At 35.8% G+C, this 21,372-nt stretch overlaps 1 protein-coding gene across 2 annotated transcripts in view; it reads left to right on the top strand.

Annotated features, from left to right (window-relative positions):
- ANGPT1 (angiopoietin 1) overlaps positions 1-12,568 on the top strand; it is a 251,426-nt gene extending 238,858 nt beyond the window's left edge. For both annotated transcript variants that reach the window (XM_082858889.1, XM_082858888.1), the window contains exons 8-9: positions 4-134; positions 11,774-12,568. In XM_082858889.1, coding sequence (XP_082715015.1) covers positions 4-134; positions 11,774-11,934 — 292 coding nt within the window. In that variant the 3' untranslated portion in view covers positions 11,935-12,568. The remainder of the gene's footprint in view (positions 1-3; positions 135-11,773) is intronic.
- The last annotated feature ends 8,804 nt before the right edge of the window (positions 12,569-21,372 follow it).

Here is a 21,372-nt window from a genome sequence, read left to right as displayed (position 1 = left end):
CAGGTTGTATTTAAAGGGTCACACTGGGACAGCAGGAAAGCAGAGCAGCCTGATCTTACACGGTGCTGATTTCAGCACTAAAGATGCTGATAATGACAACTGCATGTGCAAATGTGCCCTCATGCTAACAGGAGGTAAGTCCTACGGGGCCTTTCTCTGAGTTATGTCTCATTGGTTTGAGGCTTGAGGTTTCTTATCTATGAGAAAAGACTATGATCATCTGGTCAGGAAACTTAAGAGCAAGTCCCTAGAGATCATTTTGTTCTGCCCACTAATTTACCATATGTTCTTGTGCAAGACATTGCTAGCGTATTTAGAAGTTTGCCTCCTCCCCCAGCATTTATGGTGAGGCTGTGCTAAGCTTGGTTCTGAATAAATTCTTGAACCTCTTAAAGTCCCAGTTGTTCTGCCTTCTAAATACTCATAATGATACCCATAGTGGAATGAACAGCAATTTGAGGATTCAGCATACAGAAAAAACAAAAAGCCAAAATTTCTTACAAAATGCTTTACAACTGTGTAATAGAGTTCATTGACCATTCTGTAGAAATGGAGTAAGAAAAATAAAGAGGTGTAGCTAGATATAAAGTTATACAATTCAGAGTAGCTATACCAGGGCTTTACATTATAAGGTACTGACCTCTGCAAGACATTTGAGCTGGTATAGGAGATACCAGATACCATTAAATAATATTGTATCACTGAGTAAGAAAGTTAATCCTTTTGCACTTTTTAAATACTTTTCTAGGCTTCTGATTGTGTCAAAGAGGAATTCTCAGTTTAGTACTAGCTTATCTATAATACTTCTTTAGCACTTACTCAATAATTACCTTTCTTAGCAAAGAAAGAACAAACTCTTCAGCCTCAGCTGAAGGGCCTTGGTTAGGCAATGGCACCTACCTAGAATTAAATAAAATGATTTTGCTTTAATTTTGTTGAGTGTTACGTCTACTTTTATTATAGTAAGTGGTACTGGTTTCCTCTTTAAAGGAACGATATAAACTTCATTTTAAGAAGGATTCACAAATATTTGATATTTAACTAATTAATTTAAAGAAAAATATTAAATATTAATAAAAGTTGTAAATGGGCATGGCAAAAACTGTGAATAAGTTGATAAATGACTGATTGAAGTCTAAGAAACACTGAACTAAAACCTGATGGCAAATGATATAGCTCAAAAATGTTACAGGCAAAAAAGGAGTTGGCACCAAATAAAATTATAAAGGAAGCTTTTTCTTCAGTGTTTGTCTTCTTACAGTTTTAGTGTTGTTTCCCTCTCTTAATGGAATAGTAATCATTCCCACCTTCAACTGTTCTAATTCTCTCTCTGTGTTACCCTACAACAAAACATGTTTTCATGCTAATAAGGAAAAAACTCTTTAAATCTAAAATTTTACTTCTCCAAATATGATATTACTATCATTATTATTACATATTATTACCTGTTACTGAATATGTTATACTATCTTCCTTGAATTCCAAACCAACTCTGAGATAAGGAGAAAAACTCAAATCTCCATTTTGTACACAAGGAAAACAAAATTAAGTAGATGTTCACCATTTTATCCTTAACATCTAGCTCAGTAGATTGTGGCACATAGGATCTCAATAAAATATGTGGTGCATGAGTGAATGAATAACCATCTTGGAACCCTTGAAGTCACTTTCAAATTTTGAAACCAATGAAATGAATCATAAGGTTGACATTTTTCTTATCAATTAACAGAGCGTGGAAGAGTATAGAGGGAAAGTTTTGGAGAACTCTTTCCACCTTCATCCCCATCCCCGGTCCCTCCATTACTACCACTACCGAATCACATTCCATACTGATTCCCATCCATTCCACTTATAGTAACATCTTTTCAACGTGAAACCAGCCCTAGTATTACCAAAGCCAGCCTGTTATGATTCTGCCTCTGTTATATCCTTCTCCTTAAGCTTTAAACATGCCATTTTGGCATCACATTCAACCTCATCCAATAGTTAAAAAGTCTTCTATATGCAATTGTATGGCCCCCTCCCCCGAAGCAGTTGTTAAAACTTAGCATATTTTTTTACATGGTACCCACAGGTTAGGTTTTGAACTTTTTTCCTGAAAGAAAATATTTCTTTTCATTACCTCCATGATCCCATAAATGAAACTGTCAGCAACTTTATATAAAGACAGAAGGACTTTGATTGTCCAGTTTTCTGCCTATTTTAATATAGAAGTACACTTCATTTTATCCATGTCTGTTTTTACAGATAATTTTTCTTACCAAATAAATACAACACATGAAAGACCAACAGTAAAATCTTTCAAATGTTTACTTAGAATAGTGTTCCAATCTGCTCATATTCCTGTCATAATAATGAAAATATAGAGCAAAGCAAAGAGGAAACTGCATCTCTTGGTTGTTGATGAGAAAACTTCATTGCTCAGGTTTGTGATTTTATTTCTGCTTCAAATGATTGAACTTTGTCATGTTCCTTCATCCATAATCATTCTTGGACCTGCTTCTTAGCCACCAATAAACACATATGTTAGGGAGAAAAAATTTCCACTTATTGCTTGGGCTGGAATAGTCTAAGTAAATGTGTTTTTGTAATAAATGCCATTACCCTATCAAATATCCTTTTGAAAGAATCCAGGTCTTGCAAATCTATTCACTCTGCAAAACTAATACGTGGAATTTAGATAGCTAAGAACTGGAGAACATAAGGATGAATGTCAATGACAGACCAGGTAACTTGAGTATTATCTGGAATTTATGTCCTACTTAGTTACTGCCCCCCCCACCACTATTTATTCTCTGTCATAGTTCCCCTTAGAACCATTTTCTCTGTCTGATTATTTTTCCTCCTTTTTTAAAAATAGTCTCGTTTAAGCAGAGAGATTTCATACTCCTTGAAACTAATAATTCTTAGTTCTCTGTCATCATCAATTAAAGCTTTGTTTTATCTTGTTTATTTATATATTTTCCATTGTTTCTTCTAAAAGGAATTAAGGGTAAAGTAAGATTTATTGCCTGCTTAACTGTCCTAAATAGTTTTCTTCAAGTACATGGAGGGATTTTTGTTGGAGAATGTGGTATCATTGTTACCCTTATCTGTCAAAGACTGAAAAACAGGAGATAGGCATAATTGAAAGCAGAAGGTATTTCAGCTAGACATAGGTAGAACATTTTGGCCTTTCTTCCTTCTTTCCTAACATCCTAACTTCTTAACTTCCTTCTATCAACGTAACATATTTTTAATGAGTAACTTGTTAAGAGTCAACAACTATGAGAAAAATGAGCAAGACAGAATAGAGCTCGCATCTATTGAGGAAGACCATCAGCAAAAAGCGAACAATAAATAACACAATTTCAAGTCATAACAAGTTCTAGGGACAAAATATAACAGGTGACAGAGTTATCGAAGGAAGGGGAAAGCGACTTTAGATGGAGTGTCCAGGGATCAAAGGCTGGAGTGAGTTGCCAGGAAGGATTGTGCATATCTAGTTATGAACACCTTAAGAAGAGAATAGAAAGGTATTTATCTGAAAGAGTTTACGTATGCCCATCCCTATAGTTGTGGGTCTAGATAAGATTGTCTCTCACATTTTCTTCTGGTTCTATGATTTTATTATTCCATGTACTCATTGTGGCTACAGTAGAGAAAAACAGGTAACATTATTTTTCAGTGCATGGGTTGTAGTTCATAGTAAATTGTTAGTGGAAAGGAGGTATTATTGGACTTAAAAAGCATATTTGCATCAATAGAAATAGACACCACAATGTTTTATACCTCCTTCCCCAGAAGGATATGTACTTATTTCTACCTTACCAGAAATTCTTCCATCCAATTTAAATATTGAATAATTTTTGTTTCATTACACATTTCTTATGGGACCAAACCATATATTTCAAGATTGAAATTGCCACACACATTTTCTATGGAACTGACATCTTAATTAATCATTAGTGATGATTTGTCAGCATACATTTATAAGCCAGAAATATCTGTGTTCTGTGATTCATTGACCTCAAGAAAATTTGTAAGTTTTCTCCTTAAGTTTCCCCCTTTATATAGGATATTACGACAAATCTATATATTTCAGTAGTGGGAGGGATAAATTTAAGAGGTGATTATAGGAAATATTTTCTTAGTCCCACAGGAGAGCCCTTCTTGTGCCCTCCTGAGCCCAAAGAAAGGAATCAGTTTCATTAAAAACCTAATGTTTTCTCTATTATTTAACATTTAGAAAATGAAAATGTAATATCATTCAATTCATGCTTTTGTTTGTATGGATTTGTTGTATATAAACATAAATATGCAAAAAAATCTATGACTCTAAAATTATGAAAATTAAAACCTTTTCTCATTAGATTGTCACAATCAAAACAAACTTCACATTCAAAGAAAACATGGTCTTTCGTACCAATTCAAAATAAATTTTTCTAAAAGTATGTTAGTAACTACAATTACTAAAGGTTGCCAACCAAAAATTAAAAAAAAAAAAACAACAAAAAACAAACCCCTAACAAAACATGGTATTGTCTTACATTCTTTTCCTTACCTTTTCTTTCAACACAATTTTCTTATTTGATATATAATATAAAAGCTATGTAAAAATGTGACCTAACATTCTGCAGAAAGAATCTGTTGTGGTAAAAACTCGTCTCTTTTCCCACGCATAAACTATGTCAGCCAACAGACAAGACTTCGCTAAAGCTAACAAAGGACATTCTCAGTTCAATTCTAAAAGACGGGATAAAGCCATACACATAAGTTCTTAGTACACCCTGGAACTTACCAGATGCTAGCAGTAGAGAGTTGATAAATACTTGCCTGCTATATAACCTTGAAGAAGACAAAGAAAATGAAAGAAATTAACAGCCTCTCTAACTGGTTGAAGTGACAAGATCTTTGGGAAAATACAATCATCTTAGAGTTTTTGATAACCCAGGAAGGATCTGCTAACCATTGTCAGATAACTGGCATTCCCTGGGTTTTAAGGCAAAAATGTTGAGAGAAAAGATCCATATGGATAATTTAAGGTTGACCACAGAAATCTACATTGCATTACTTTATTTCAAAGCAATTTCTTATTTAGTACATAATCTCTAAGCCTATTCCACAAAAATGTACAGTTCTTGAAGACAGGGACATCATGCTCTGCACCACTGTATCCTCAGTGCCTAGCACAGTGCCTGGCACATAGGATGTGCTTGATAAATATTGATTAAATGAATGAATTTGCTATCAGAGACTCTGAAAGGACATTGTAAAATCACAAATGATTCTGGTGAGAAGACATAGAAATAAATCAATGTGAGTATGAATGTGACTTTTTTGTGAACTTAGATTTAAAATGCCTAAGTATGTATATATGAATTTGCATGCACAAACATGGAACAAAGGGATGAATATTGAAGACTGGGACTGAATTTTAAGAATAACCAAACCCCAGAAGACTAAACTCCAAATTGGAAAACTTTGAGTGTTAGGTTTGTAACTTTCAAATAAATTTGAACAGCCTAAGTGCAAAATTTAGGACTATACTCCTTTTTTGTGGGAGGAAGTTTTCACTTATTGGAAAAAGAACAAATAATATCGGAAAATATCTTTTAAAAGATCAGTTTGGAAAAAGGTGAATCAGAACTGATAGGCCTATAGCGCCAGGCTGCCACCAAAGGTTAATAATTGACAGTGGATGAGAAATAACCAATTTTGTTTATATTTTACTCTAATAATAAATAATACAGTGAATATCTATTGCACTCTTAGTGTGTAACAGTCATTTCTTCATTACCATTGACTTATACTTAATAACTTATATGACACTTCCATAAATCCTTTGAAATAGAGATCTTTGGCAAGAATTGAGGTACGGAAGAGTTAGATAAGTTGGCTAAGGTCACAGAATTAATGTCAGAAGTAAGATTTGAACTCAAGCTCCAGATAAGCCATTACCTTATCCACTCCTTCTGCTGCCACTCTTAAAAGGAATGGCATTCAAAGACAAGAATTTAGCTCTGTTTTACTGTTTGCAGCACATTTTCACAAGGATTTCCTCATTTAAACGTGGTTGAAAGTAAAATGAAGTTCAAGGGAGGAAAGAGGCAGTAAGAGAATACCTAAAGCATTTAAATGAATTCAAGATTATCAGCCAGGATAAACAACTTTTAATCTATGGAACAAAAAGAAGAGAAAGGAAAAAAAGCCAAGTGCTAGACTCGAAGGGGATGTAGAATGAAATGACAGAAGGAATGCAGACCTCTGGAAAGGTCCTTTGCCTCCCGCACACAAGAACATGCAGCTGCTCCTTGAGGCTAGTTATTGGTAGGGCTGAATTTGTACACGTGAACTCAGCGAGTGATTTTCATGATGATCCCATTGATAGCTATGGCATCAATCAGTTTTTTTCAGCCTCATCCTTAGTCACTAGCTAGTCATCCTTTATCGCTATAACTTAGTCATCCTTTATCACTATCAAAGAGGATAACTCTTATTCTCTGTGCAGGTTCTTTTGCTTATTGCTGATTAGAATGCGTGCATTGAAAATGAGTGAAAGAATTCCATAGCCACAGATACATCTTTTTATTTTGCTGTACTTTTTACCTTAGAAAAGAAGTGTTGAGAGACATTTTGTTTAGGATCAGAAGAATTTGAGTTAGGTTTCCTGACTTTCAAATAAATTTGAACTTCCTGAGTACAGAGTTTAGAATCAAGTTCCTGTTTTCTGGGCAAAGTTTCATTTATTGGTGATAAAATGTGAATTTTCTGCTTCAAAGATAAAAGACTAAAATGATTTTTAAAGGCCTGGGAAGCCCGAGATAGTTATTACAAAACTAAATTTTAATGAGTTAAGTGTAAATGGATTAGAAACATGCATCTCAGATTTCTTATTAAAATATACATGAGGTTACAAGTTATAAAGAAAAATGCTTGGCAAAGTAAATCTCAGCAATTGCCAATCTTAGAACATTTAAGACATCTTATCAGTTGTCCCAACAGCAGACGGAAGCCGCTGCTTTCTTCCGTCTTCGCTTGCACCGCTGAGTTCTTTTAAGCTTAAAGTGCCTCTTCTAGATTACCTTCTTTAAGATACTGCTCATCCGTTATTCCCAGGCACTCACAGAACAGGGTACAACGTTAATATTCCCCCAGGATTGTAGAAGATATGTAATTCAGCTATTCGGTATCTTATCAGAGAGGAACTGTAACCCAGGCATACACTCCTCTATATGTTCACAAGGACACCTTCAATCTGTGCAAACTTGCGTACGTTCTGAGTACCCATGAGTACATACGATCATTTATGAATGCCTAAGGGTACCTATGAGTAACCAGGAGTCTGCTGTACTTTTTGCCTGCTTTCTATAAATGTGCTTTAAAACCACATCTTTTCAGGATTTATGTTTAAAAGACCTGGTCATGCTTAATTTTTTCAAAGAGAGGTAGAAAGTGGACAAACTGAAATATTTGATACAAAGATGTTCCTTGTTGTTCCTTGTCAGAGAAAACAGAGAATACTTACTTGCACAGAAATACCTGTTTTTGCGACCTTCAAGTTCAGAGTATTTAATAAAGGACAGTACAACTGAAATTGTCATGAGAAGTAATTGCCCTTCATTTCATTTTCTGCCATCTTAATTCATCATTTTTATCATTGTCTATTGCTCTCTGATAATCCAGAGTGTGCATGGCCCACTGGTCTTAAGATAAAGAGATAAACACCTTGACCTCTTTGATTTCCACATGAAATAAAAACAAATCATTGAAAACAAAACCCATAGTAGGTACTTAAATGCCATGTCTTTACAATGCAAGCATTGAACAACTGTACTCATTTGGGTGCAAATTATTTTTGTATTCCTCTAATTAACCCTACCAAGCAAATAAGGAAATATGTTGGCGCTAATGACCTGGTCTTCATTATTAAATCATTGTGATGCCCCGATGAGATCTAATCCTTTTTATTTCTGCTCTAATGTTTCTGCCTGCTTCCTAGATAACTTACAAAAGAGCACTTAGATAGGATTTTATAGGCTTTAATAGTGCACCATCTTACATGATCCTTGCAGCTGTGCTGTGAAAATGGTTGATTAGACATTTATAATCCACATCTTAGGAATGAGGACGTATGTGACTGTGTGATGTTGGAAAAGTTCCTTAAACTACCTGAGCATCAGTGTCTTCACTTTAGTACTTGCCACACCATGTAGGGCTGTTTGGGTAATAAAATGAGAAAATTCATATAAATATTTTAGCAGAGTCCCTGACACATATTAACTGTTCAGTAAATATCAAATATTATATACACTATTGCCTGAGATCCCTTAGTTATTAATTGGTGAAGTGGGCATCAAAGTCGAGATCTTCTAATTTCTGGTCTGGTACTCTAGGCTCCCCGTTGCCCACAGGAATATTTCTAGAAATACAATAAAAACCTCCATGTTCTTGACCCTCTTTATTTTCTAGCCCTGAATTCTCCAATCCCTTATCCACTGGCATTCCAGCCAAGCTGCTGGCAGGCACTCTCTCCAGCTCTCCCAGAGTACACAATGTCTCTAGAAATCTCTTTCTGCCCAGTGAACTCACACCCATCCTTCAGCATCCAGCTCAAGTGATGAGTACACCTTATGGACCAACAAACAGGGCATTCCGCCTCTGTTCCTAAGATTTTCTTCATCTCTGTTAAACAGCCATTATCTCATTTTTTAACAGTTTGTTGTTTCTCTCCTATACAAAATTGTGTACTCCTTGAAGTCAGGAATTTTGTTTTACTCAACTCTGACCCCTATGTCTGTCCATTGGTTAATATTTGTTGAATTGATTCTAGCTTCAATTTTCTCCCCTTCATCATGCTGCCGCCTATACTCAGGGTAGCTTTGGCAGACCACACTTACAGAGTGAGGGCTCTAAATAATATTCGATTAAACATTTAACCTGTCAGATCTGGTTCCCCTGGTTAAATATTGGTTCCCATTCCTAGAGAATGTTCCGCTTGTTCACCTGATGATAGACAAGTAGCCTGGATAAACTATAAGTTTTTCCACATTGTTCAACTTTCCACCAAGATTGCCATTTCTCCACCTTCATTCCCTGCAAGTCTCCCCCTTGTTCACTATATACCAACTACACTGATGTTCTTTTAGTCCCTAAACACTAAGCTCCCTTTCTTCCTCATGGCATTGACATGTGCCATGTTCTGCTTAGAAGAGTCTTTCCCCATCTTCACATGACTGTTTCCTCATCCTTCAGGTCTCATTAAATATCAACTTCTTCCAGGAACATGAAAAGTCAAGTAAGTCTCCTGTTATGCTCCGTCATAGTTCCTGATTCTAAGTGCCTCCTCCTCCTTCCCCACCTATCGTCCTTCTCCTCCTGCCCCTCCACTTCCCCCTCTACTTCGTCCTCTCCCTCTCCTCTTCTTCTTCCTTTTCTCCATCATCATAGTCATGATTTGTAGGTATTTTATTTATTTGCTACTTTTTTTGGTCTGTTTCTCACATTGGGAGTAAGCTCCACGAGGGTAAGACCACATCTGTCTTGTTGAGTGTTTTATGACAACAATTCATGATAATTACAAACTGAATGAATAAATAAAGAAAAAATGAATACAGTATATGCAGGTGTCTATATATATATTCAGGTGTCTATCAAATATAGCTTTTTTAGTAAACTAGACTAATTCAGACCATAGCGGGTTTATAAGGAGAAAACAGTCAATCTGTCAATAAGCCTGTAGTCCCTTCCAGTCATCTGTCAAGCAAACTCCGTTAGATGCAGCACTAAGTATAGGGAGTATAGACCATGCCTTTTCATTGCTCTTAGGATACTGAACAAAAGACTATGTGATTTGGTCTTCAGACCATCTCAGCTTCAGGCTACTGTTTCTCTTGTTAACTTTGACCCAGCCATTCTGGTCTTCTTTCAACATCTCCAAAATGCCATTGTTCTTACCATAGACATTACCCCACTTTACTCATTAGAAAATGTACATAAGATAAATTTATCCTATTCCCTCATGTGCCCCTGTTGTTTCTTGTCTCTTTCCTAAGCTCATCAAAAGTTTCCCAATGAATGTATCCTTCAGCCTGTGCCCTTCATTGCCAGGTTTCTGTTCCAACAGACCTCTGCCTTCCCACACTCTTCCAGAACTCTTATGGCTTTCTATAAACCGAACAAAACCACACGCTTTTACCCTGAGTATCCTAATGTAACTTGGAAGATCATTCTATGATTTGTAATAGTTCTCGACAGCAGAGTAACTGTGTTTGCTTTAGAGACCATGGTGGATATTTGAAAGACTATGAAAGGCTCATTAACATGATGGAAGAGTGCCTCAAGAAGGTCATAGAAAAGGAGGAGAAAGTTAAAATACCGAAGCAATTAAGTTGAGTTTCATTTTGTCCTTTGAGAGTCTTACGGGTAAATAAATTCCCTAATATTAGAAAGCCTTTTGTGATATAAATAGCATAGTTTTAGTAGTTATACTTACCAAAACATTTTAAAGGAATTAATCTTAAGAAGAAAAAGGTGAAATTTTACAGTTTTCTCCTTCCTTGCCAAATAAGAACTTCCTTGTCCCTCATGTTTTGACTGCATTAATTACTATGTTATTTGCATACAGTTGGTAAAACATTAAATATAGTGTCTCTCCAAATTCATTGACATACCTTACTTTTTCCTAGGATGAATTAGCGATTAATACAGCTTGTTAGGCCTCTAGTATGACTTTATAAACAAACCCAGCTGTATTCATCCTCCAAAATTGAAAAATGAGAACTAGCTTTTCTCCGTTTAACTTTTTCTAAAGTTTCTGCAAGATGATGCTCGTGTTACAGTTAAACATCAGCTGTACAGCTTTCTCTTTCTTTAGCTATTAGTCCCTTAGGTATAACTCTGTAATCAAAGGGAGGTCAACTGTATCCAAATACAAATATGCCAGAATGTCTCTGGCATAAATCTCTCCCTAAAGATTTCAGCGGTGTTACTTCAGAAGAGGGAGAAAAAGTACGATGTTTTATCTAAAAATCTAAGAACTTAATTCATTTAAAAAATAAAGTACTGAGTTATCCTTGCAGAGAGCTATGTGAGCATAGGATCTCTACGTTACTCATCATTTTTCTTTTTACTACGTTAGAAAGAACCTGAACAATCACAGAAAAAAAATACTGCTATATAGGAACTATATGGCTACTGTTGATGCACACTTCCCATAGTGCTATAAGCTACAGAGAGGGCACAGCAACTCAAATTCATAGTCATTTTCTGGTATCCAGTTAATTTCAGAAGCAGCTGAGGGCCAGTTCTTGGCAAAATTATGAAGTAGATGGAGAACATTTCTTTGTATTTAGATACCAGTTGTCTAAGCTTCTGAACTTTATTGCTAATAATTAATTGTTCTGTTCCCAATAACAGGCTTCAGGTAGAATGCCTCTTAAGGGTTTCACTCTACTTGCCCTTTGTATGAATCCAGGCCTGACTATAGCGTATCTTGAAGCCCAGATGCTTCCCATCATTACATTGCGAATTGAGTCCCAATGGAGTGACACTGAAAGCTGATTTTCATGAAAACATTCCTCGTTCTGATTGTTTGTACACTGTCTAAATTGGATGCCATTTAAAACAATTTCACTACCAAGAAGATATTTATTGAATACCTCCTTATGATTATTTGCAAATAATCATAAGTATGAATAAGTTTCCCCTCAGTTAATGGCATTAATTTCCAAATGTTCAGTTTACTTATGTAATTGTTCCTTCTTCTCTCTTTCGTTATTAACTAATTTTTCAGGCTGGTGGTTTGATGCTTGTGGCCCATCCAATCTAAATGGAATGTTTTATACAGCGGGGCAGAACCATGGAAAACTGAATGGAATAAAGTGGCATTACTTCAAAGGGCCCAGTTACTCCTTACGTTCCACAACTATGATGATTCGACCTTTGGACTTTTGAAGGCACAATGTCAAAAGCAATTTAAAAGGCCACCAAGAAATCTGGAGAAGCCACCAGATGAGAAACTGCTTGGAAACTTCTGAAGCAAGCAATATTGTCTCCCTTCCAGCAGCAAGTAGCAGTTATGTGAAGTCACCAAGGTTCCTCACTGTGAATTTGTAACCTTTTGATTTCACAGAAGCCTCTCCTTGGGGTGACTGTGTTCATATGGCTTGACTACAGAGAATGCCACTCACTGTCATGCTTTAAAAAGGGAAGAAACTGTTCAGCTCGCTGTGCTTCAAACTACTACTGGATCTTATTACAGAACTATAATAACCAGATTATAAATATGGTTTATTTCACGTAAAACCGAAGAAAAAGAAGAAGATGAACAACAACAACAAAAAGAGTATACGTGAAGAATAAAAACAGGCCTGCCATAATCCTTTGGGAAAGATGTGTTGCACCAGTGAAATGGTGTTATTTCTCTGCAAACCTACTAACAATAAGTTTGTACTGTTGCACAATTTTAATAAAAGTTTAGGAAGAACAGCATTGTCCTCTGAGTTGGTTAAATGGATTTCAGAAGCCTAATTCCTAAATCATACTTACTAGTTGATTTCAGTTAACCCATCTTCAAATTTAAATTCCATTTTGGTAAACTATAAAGAATTATAGTGCCTGAAGAATAGCAGTGTGAGGTAGAAAAACACTCCATTTCTCTTTGATTTTTTTGGTACAGTTTTCAGAAAAAATGGACATAATCAAGTATGGACATATAAGGCGAAAAATGATCTCCCCCATGCTACAGTTTTCATTTACTTTAAAAACTGACTGATATATAAATATATTTATAGCCTGAGTAAAGTTTAAAGAATGTGAAATATATCATCAAGCCCTTAAAATAATATACATGCATTTAATATTTCCTTTGATATTATACATGAAAGCAGTATTTTAGAGTGTATTAAGTTGAAATAAAACCAAGTAAACTGGAACAGTTCATTTTACAGTATCTTCTTGCATGTGTACACTTGTGTAACTTTATTATTTTTAAAATCATTACCTTCAATTCTTCACCCTATTTCATGCTAATTTAATTTTTGCTAATTAACTGAAACTTGCTTTCCAGATTCACTCTGTTCCAGTTTCTATAAAAGACATACTCTGAAGTCTATGAAAAATGAAAGAAGAATTATAAATATCATTGTACATAGCCTGTTTATATCCATAGTAAACCTAATAGCTGTTTAATCTGGAATATGCAACATTGTCCACAGTTGATGCAAATAAACACACTTCCAAAAAAATCTGCTATACCACTTTATGAAATATGTTATTTCTTCATATTTTTCTTCCTTGGACCCTGTTTTCTTAGGCAATTTCTGATGTTAATACATTATCATTAGGGAAGAAAATTGGCAAACTTTGTATTATACATTAAGGAAAACACATGCACAAAAAAGAAAATTAATCATAGTCACTTGACTAAGAAAATTCTAATTACTAGCTGCTATAAATCTCTTAATGAAAATATTCCTATGGGATAATCTATTTTAAGTGAATTTGGGGCACAGATTTTTGTGGGAATTTGAAGTTACTACAATATTTTATCAGGAAGTGCTTTCTGCCTCTAAGTGTCCAAGGTTACAAGAGTGAACAGTTTTTATCAAAACATGAGGTGTACTATGAGATAAGAAAATTGAAATCCATATTGGGCCTCCTTTCTTAACAAAAATTTATATCAGGGCAACAATACCAATTTTAGACCTGGTGACTTGATCTGTTGTTCCTTTGTGGCTTTCCTCCATTTGAGAAAATAAAGCTACTCACATTTTTAAGAAATTATTTTTTAAAGTTTACCATCAAGTGTTTATACCTTTTGTGTGTGTGTACAAACCTGTTTTGCCTTACAAGTGATATTCGCAGGTATACCAGTTTTTCTGTTCTTGGAGACTCCTTCATAGCAGCGTTTAGCCTCTCCCTCCAAAAACCTTCTTGTTTGTTTTCATTTAAGTGAATGAAAGTGAGTGTTTTGTTTTGTGTGTTCCTACAGATTTTTTTTTTTACCGGTCTTTTGATAAGTAATACTATTTCCCAACTCATAATACAAAAATAAAAGGAAATTATGAAAAAAGAAAGAAAGCGTGATATATACTGTTTTGTTACCTGGGTTTGAAAAATGAAATATTTCCAATTATTTATAATAAAGCAGTATAAAATGTTTTATGACTCCATATGTGCACTGTGTAATGCCTACATGTTTGTGGCCATTTAACATGTATATCCTTTGCATTTAATTATTCAGGATAAGATAATTAGGTAATAAGATTTTGTCTTTAAATTTTTATGTTAATTAATTCATGTAGTTTCTATGCCAATTTCTTCATATCAGTCACAGCTTTATTTGATTTAAATAAAATTGAAAGTAACATATTTGTGCAACTCCATCTCATTTTAAATATTTTACAAGTTTTAAAATTAGAGATATATGGAAGTATAGTCTCCATAAGAAAAAAAAACCTACTAAATGAACTAAAGCCTCAATCTTTGAAAAATTTTCAGTCTTGGATGTGATAAGAAAGCTTAACTCCTTTAGAATGTTAGATCAAAGCAACGGTTCTGAATCCCACATCTCTACTGTATGATTGTTATGTCTTGTCAATTATTATTTTAAAAAATTTCTTATGTTTTTTTTTATTGAATGAAAGATTCTTTAAATGCTATAGTGCTTTACAATTTGCAAAAGCTTCATACACATGATTTAATACAATCCCATAATAGCCCTTTTTTTTTCCCTACCCTTATATTGCCTCTGCCCCTTTTCCTCTCCCCACTGGTAACCACTAGTTTGTTCTCTACATCTGTGAGTCTGCTTCTTTTTGTTTTATTCACTAGTTTGTTGTATTTTTTAGATTCTACATGTAATTGATATCATACAGTATTTATGTTTCTCTGACTTATTTCACTTAGCATAATGCCCTACAAGTCCATCCATGTTGCTGCAAATGGCAAAATTTCCTTCTTTTTTATAGATGAATAGTATTCCATCATATATATATATATATATATATATATATATATATATATATATATACACACACACATACCTATCTTCTTTATCCATTCATCTGCTGATGGACACTTAGGTTGCTTCCATACCTTATCAGTTGTAAATAATGCTGCTATGAACATTGGGGTGCATATATCTTTTCAAATGAGTATTTTTGGTTTTTTGGATATATACCCAGGAGTGGAATTGCTGGGCCAGATGGTAGTTCCATTTTTAGTTTTTTTGAGAAGACTCCATATTGTTTTCCACAGTAGCTGTACCAGTTTACATTCCCACCAACAGTGTACGAAGGTTCCCTTTTCTCCACATCCTGGCCAACATTTGTTATATGTGTTCTTTTTTTTTCGGTACGCGAGCCTCTCACTGCTGTGGCTTCCCCCATTGCGGAGCATAGGCTCTGGACGCGCAGGCTCAGCGGCCATGGCTCACGGGCCCAGCCGCTCCGCGGCATGTGGGATCTTCCCAGACCGGGTCACGAACCCGTGGCCCCTGCATCGGCAGGCGGACTCTCAACCACTGTGCCACCAGGGAAGCCCTGTGTGTTCTTTTTGACAATAGCCATTATGACAGGTGTGAGGTGATGTCTCATTGTGGTTTTGATTTGCATTTCCCTGATGATTAGCAATGTTGAACATCTTTTCATGTGTATGTTGGCCATCTGCATTTCCTCTTTTGAAAAAAGTCTATTCAGTTCTTATGCCCATTTATTAATTGGGTTGTTTTTTTGTTTTTGTTTTTTAATATTTATTTATTTATTTTTGGCTGTGTTGGGTCTCCGTTTCTGTGCGAGGGCTTTCTCTAGTTGCAGCAAGAGGGGACCACTCTTCATCGCGGTGCGCTGGCGTCTCTCTATCGCGGCCTCTCTTGTTGCGGAGCACAGGCTCCAGACGCGCAGGCTCAGTAGTTGTGGCTCACGGGCCTAGTTGCTACGCGGCATGTGGGATCTTCCCAGACCAGGGCTGGAACCCGTGTCCCCTGCATTGGCAGGCAGGTTCTCAACCACTGCGCCACCAGGGAAGCCCTGTGTTTTTTTGTTTTTTGATGTGGAGTTGTATGAGCCATTTATATATGTTGGATATTAACCCCTTATCTGTCATATCATTTGCAAATATTTTCTCCCATTCAGCAGGTTGTCTTTTTATTTTGTCAATGGTTTCTGTTGCTGTGCAAAAGCTTTTAAGTTTAATTAGGTCCCATTTGTTTATTTTTGCTTTTATTTCCTTTGCTTTAGGATGTCCTGTCAATTATTAAATGTTGGATTATTATATGACAATTAACAATAAATTCTGGGAACTCAGTGTAGAATAATAGGATGCATTCTGAATATCTGAGTTTGGTATAAAAGGTAAAGAGCATAAAGAGCGGTAACATTATCAGCTCTTGCTGCCACAGAACTGGGACTACCTTACCTAAGTTCCTCTTATGTAAGTTAAGTTTTAAAATACATGTGTGCTTCCTACATATGCTGTAAGGAACCAGAAGTGACTTTCGAGAAAGTACTAAAATATTGTAAGTTACAATGGACTTAAAAGAAAATATTACAAGCACACATAAGAATATCTGTGCACTTTAATACAATGCCTAAACATCAAAACAGTGATATAAAAGGTTAGAGAACAAAATTATTAAGGCTCTAAATTAATTGAACGTTTCAATTAGGAGAAAGGTATAACAATAATATTCATAAGGAGTTTCTGGATTGTAGTTACATAGCTCTCCCTTTAGGAAATTATTTTATAGGCTTAATGGACAGAGGGTGAATTATTATTTTTTTAAACATCTTTATTGAAGTATAATTGCTTTACAATGGTGTGTTAGTTTCTGCTTTATAACAAAGTGAATCAGCTATACATATACATATATCCCCATATCTCCTCCCTCTTGCGTCTCCCTCCCACCCTCCCTATCCCACTCCTCTAGGTGGTCACAAAGCACCAAGCTGATCTCCCTGTGCTATGCGGCTGCTTCCCACTAGCTATCTATTTTACATTTGGTATTATATATTAGTCCATGCCACTCACTTTGTCCCAGCTTACCCTTCCCCCTCCCTGTGTCCTCAAGTCCATTCTCTACATCTGTGTCTTTATTCCTGTCTTGCCCCTAGGTTCTTCATAACTTTTTTTTTTTTTTAGGTTCCATATATATATGTTCACTTACAGTATTTGTTTTTCTCTTTCTGACTTACTTCACTCTGTATGACAGACTCTAGGTCCATCCACCTCACTACAAATAACTCAATTTTCTTTCTTCTTATGGCTAATATTCCATTGTATATATGTGCCACATCTTCTTTATCCATTCATCTGTCAGTGGACACTTAGGTTGCTTCCATGTCCTGGCTATTGTAAATTGTGCTGCAATGAACATTGTGGTACATGAAACTTTTTGAATTATGGTTTTCTCAGGGTATATGTCCAGTAGTGGGATTGCTGGGTCATATGGGTCATTGCAGTTCTATTTTTAGTTTTTTAAGGAATCTCCATACTGTTCTCCATAGTGGCTGTATCAATTTACATTCCCACCAACAGTGCAAGAGGGTCCCCTTTTCTCCACACCCTCTCCAGCATTTATTGTTTGTAGATTTTTTTATGATGGCCATTCTGACTGGTGTGAGGTGATACCTCGTTGTGTTTTGATTTGCATTTCTCTACTTAGTGATGTTGAGCATCCTTTCATGTGTTTGTTGGCAATCTGTATATCTTCTTTGGAGAAATGTCTATTGAGGTCTTCTGCCCATTTTTGGATTGGGTTGTATGTTTCATTGATACTGACCTGCATGAGCTGCTTGTAAATTTTGGAGATTAATCCTTTGTCAGTTGCTTCATTTGAAAATATTTTCTCCCATTCTGAGGGTTGTCTTTTCATCTTGTTTATGGTTTCCTTTGCTGTGCAAAAACTTTTAAGTTTCATTACCTCCCATTTGTTTATTTTTGTTTTTATTTCCATGTCTCTAGGACGTGGGTCAAAAAGGATCTTGCTATGGTTTATGTCATAGAGTGTTCTGCCTGTGTTTTCCTGTCAGAGTTTTATAGTGTCTGGCCTTACATTTAGGTCTTTAATACATTGTGAGTTTATTTTTGTGTATGGTGTTAGAGAGTGTTCTAATTTCATTCTTTTGCATGTAGCTGACCAGTTTTCCCAGCACCACTTAATGAAGAGGCTGTCTTTTCTCCATTGTATATTCTTGCCTCCTTTATCAAAAATTAGGTGACCATATGTGAGTGGGTTTATCACTGGGCTTTCTATCCTGTTCCACTGATCTATATTTCTGTTTTTGTGCCAGCCCCATACTGTCTTGATTACTGTAGCTTTGTAGTATAGTCTGAAGTCAGGGAGCCTGATTCTTCCAGCTCTGTTTTTCTGTCTCAAGATTGCTTTGGCTATTCGGGGTCTTTTGTGTTTCCATACAAATTGTGAAATTTTTTGTTCTAGTTCTGTGAAAAATGCCATTGGTAGTTTGATAGGGATTGCATTGAATCTGTAGATTGCTTTGGGTAGTAGAGTCATTTTCACAATGTTGATTCTTCCAATCCAAGAACATGGTATATCTCTCCATCTGTTGGTATCATCTTTAATTTCTTTCATCAGTCAATCAATGTGATAGACCATATTAACAAATTGAAGGATAAAAGCCATATGATCATCTCAATAGATGTAGAAAAAGCTTTCGACAAAATTCAACACCCATTTATGATAAAAACCCTCCAGAAAGTAGGCATAGAGGGAACTTACCTCAATGTAATAAAGGCCGTATATGACAAACCCACAGCCAACATCGTTCTCAGTGGTGAAACACTGAAACCATTTCCACTAAGATCAGGAACAAGACAAGGTTGCCCACTCCCACCGCTATTATTCAACATTGTTTTGGAAGTTTTAGCCACAGCAATCAGAGAAGAAAAAGAAATAAAAGGAATCCAAATCATAAAGAAGAAGTAAATCTGTTACTGTTTACAGATGACATGATACTATACATAGAGAATCCTAAAGATGCTACCAGAAAACTACTAGAGCTAATCAATGAATTTGGTAAAGTAGCAGGATACAAAATTAATGCACAGAAATCTCTTGCATTCCTATACACTAATGAAAAATCTGAAAGAGAAATTAAGGAAACACTCCCATTTACCATTGCAACAAAAAGAATAAAATACCTAGAAATAAATCTACCTAAGGAGACAAAAGACCTGTATGCAGAAAACTATAAAACACTGGTGAATTATTTTTTACAAACATAGAAACTACTCAGCATCCAGATGAAGCATTAAGAAGGTAATAGCAATATAGGTGACTAAGGCATAAGGAAACTTAAAATCAGTGAGAAAAATAAGCAAGTTACATTAATGAGCAGTACAACAAAATTGAAATTAATAAAATTAGTATGTTTGTTTAAGCTGCAACAAGAATAAGAGTTGCAACTGAGATAAGAGTGATTATGTGCTGAAGGTTATGTTGTGTATAATAATTGTAAGGAAAACAAATGAACTACTACTCAGTAGTAAATTTTATATGTACATGTTTTTAAAATTTAAAGAAACATGTAGGCTTCCCTCAATTTACACAATACATTTTATAGAAGATGGCCTCTGAGCTTTGTTTTGAAGGTTTATTGGGAGTTTGCAGAGAAACAGAGGAACTGCAAAGGCATAAAGATGTCAGAAAGCATGGAGTTATAGGGAACCCCAAGTTATTTAGTATGAATGGACTGTGAAGTTTATTTGAGAGAGGGGCAGCAGGAGATGAGGCTGGAGATAGGGCTAGATAAAGAGAGAATATAGGTCATATTCCTAAGCTTAGGCATTATTTTGTTGTTAAAGGGAGACAATGAAGGGTTTTGCACACTTTAGAAAGACTATACTTGTTGCAATTAGTCGATGCATTTGAAAGAGGTAAAACTGGAAAAGTCTGGGCTAGTGAGGACACTGTGATACAAGTCTGTTAGAATGAGGACATGATCTATACAGCAGTACAATACGAATGAACTGGATAAGCTGAATTTTGAGTGGTTTTAAGGAAAAAGAATCCAAATAATTTAATGATTAGATGGAAGGTGGAGAGGGTCAAGGTCATTCCAGATTTTTGTCTTAGTTAATCAGATAGAAGATGGTGCAAGTGTCCAAAATAGGGAACACGGGTTTGGGGGAGTGGCTAATGAGTTCAATTTTACATGTTGAGGTGGAGAGTCTAGTGATTCAAGCTTGACAATGGGATATATGAGTCTGAGCTCAAGCAGGACTAAAGTGGAAGATATTGGGCTCTATATTATCTAGGCAGAAATTAAAATTACTAGATGAGATTATTTCACGAGAGTATATAGTGAAATAGATCTCAGTGAAACACTTGATGGAACATGAAAATTTTAAGGAGCAGGTAAACAGAGAGTTCAAAAAGGAGATGATAAATTACAGCTAGACAAGAGAAAAATCATCAGGAGGGAATGGAGTTATGGAAGCCGGTGAGTAGATTGCATCAAGAATCAGGGGTGCCTAACTCAATGTAGAGGGTAGAGGCATTGTGACTGAAAAGTGTCCATTGAATTTGGCATTCAAGGGGCCATTGGTGATTTTTGTAAGGCCAGAATTAGGGGTGTAAGGGTAGACACCAGATAGCAAGAGGGTTATGAATAAATGGGAGGTAAGGACAAGAGGAAAATTAAGAGTTCAGACCCTTCCTATTTAGAATGACTTCTAGGATACCGTTATAGGTGAGGGGCTCATTAGAAATGCAGAATCTCAGACCCCATCCCACTACTTAGAATCTTCATTTTAATATGATCTTCAGGTGACTCGTGGACATTAAAGTTTGAGGAGGCTTGGTTTAGATTAGACTTTCAAAAAGAATGCTGAGAATGGAAGGAGATAGAGAGGGAACTAGAGGGACAGGAATGGTTTTTAGGATGACAGGTGTGTGAATGTACATGAAGGCTAGGGAAAATGAGCCTTTAGATGAACTGAGGTTGAAAGAAGGAACAGAAAGCTCCTTGAAGAACAAGTGTTTTGAGGTTGAGAGCATGGGATATTGGGAGTTTGAACAGGAGAAACATCTCTTCCTCTAGGAGAAGAGGTTAGGAGAGACTGAAATGCTGTAGGAGGGACAGCCACCTAATGGCCTCTGTTTCATAGAGGAAGTGGAAGGGAAGGAAACTTTATGAGAGTGTGGGCAGTTCAATTAAATAGTGTTTGAAAATAGGTTTGGAATAATCACTTAAGGTAATGGGAGAACTAAACGCCCAAAGGAGTCACAACTTTACCAAGTGCTTCTAAAGGTTTAATTGAGACTGGAAATCATGAGTGTGAACAAACTAATCTACTTTTCCCAGTGATTTTCATGTGTGTGAAGATAATGAAATAAATAGCCTCACCTAAAAGCTCACTCCATCATAC

Source organism: Leucopleurus acutus (assembly GCF_964270905.1).
Source record: "Leucopleurus acutus genome assembly, chromosome: 17".
NCBI classification, from domain to species: domain Eukaryota; kingdom Metazoa; phylum Chordata; class Mammalia; order Artiodactyla; family Delphinidae; genus Leucopleurus; species Leucopleurus acutus.
This window is presented reverse-complemented; position numbering and strand designations above follow the sequence as displayed.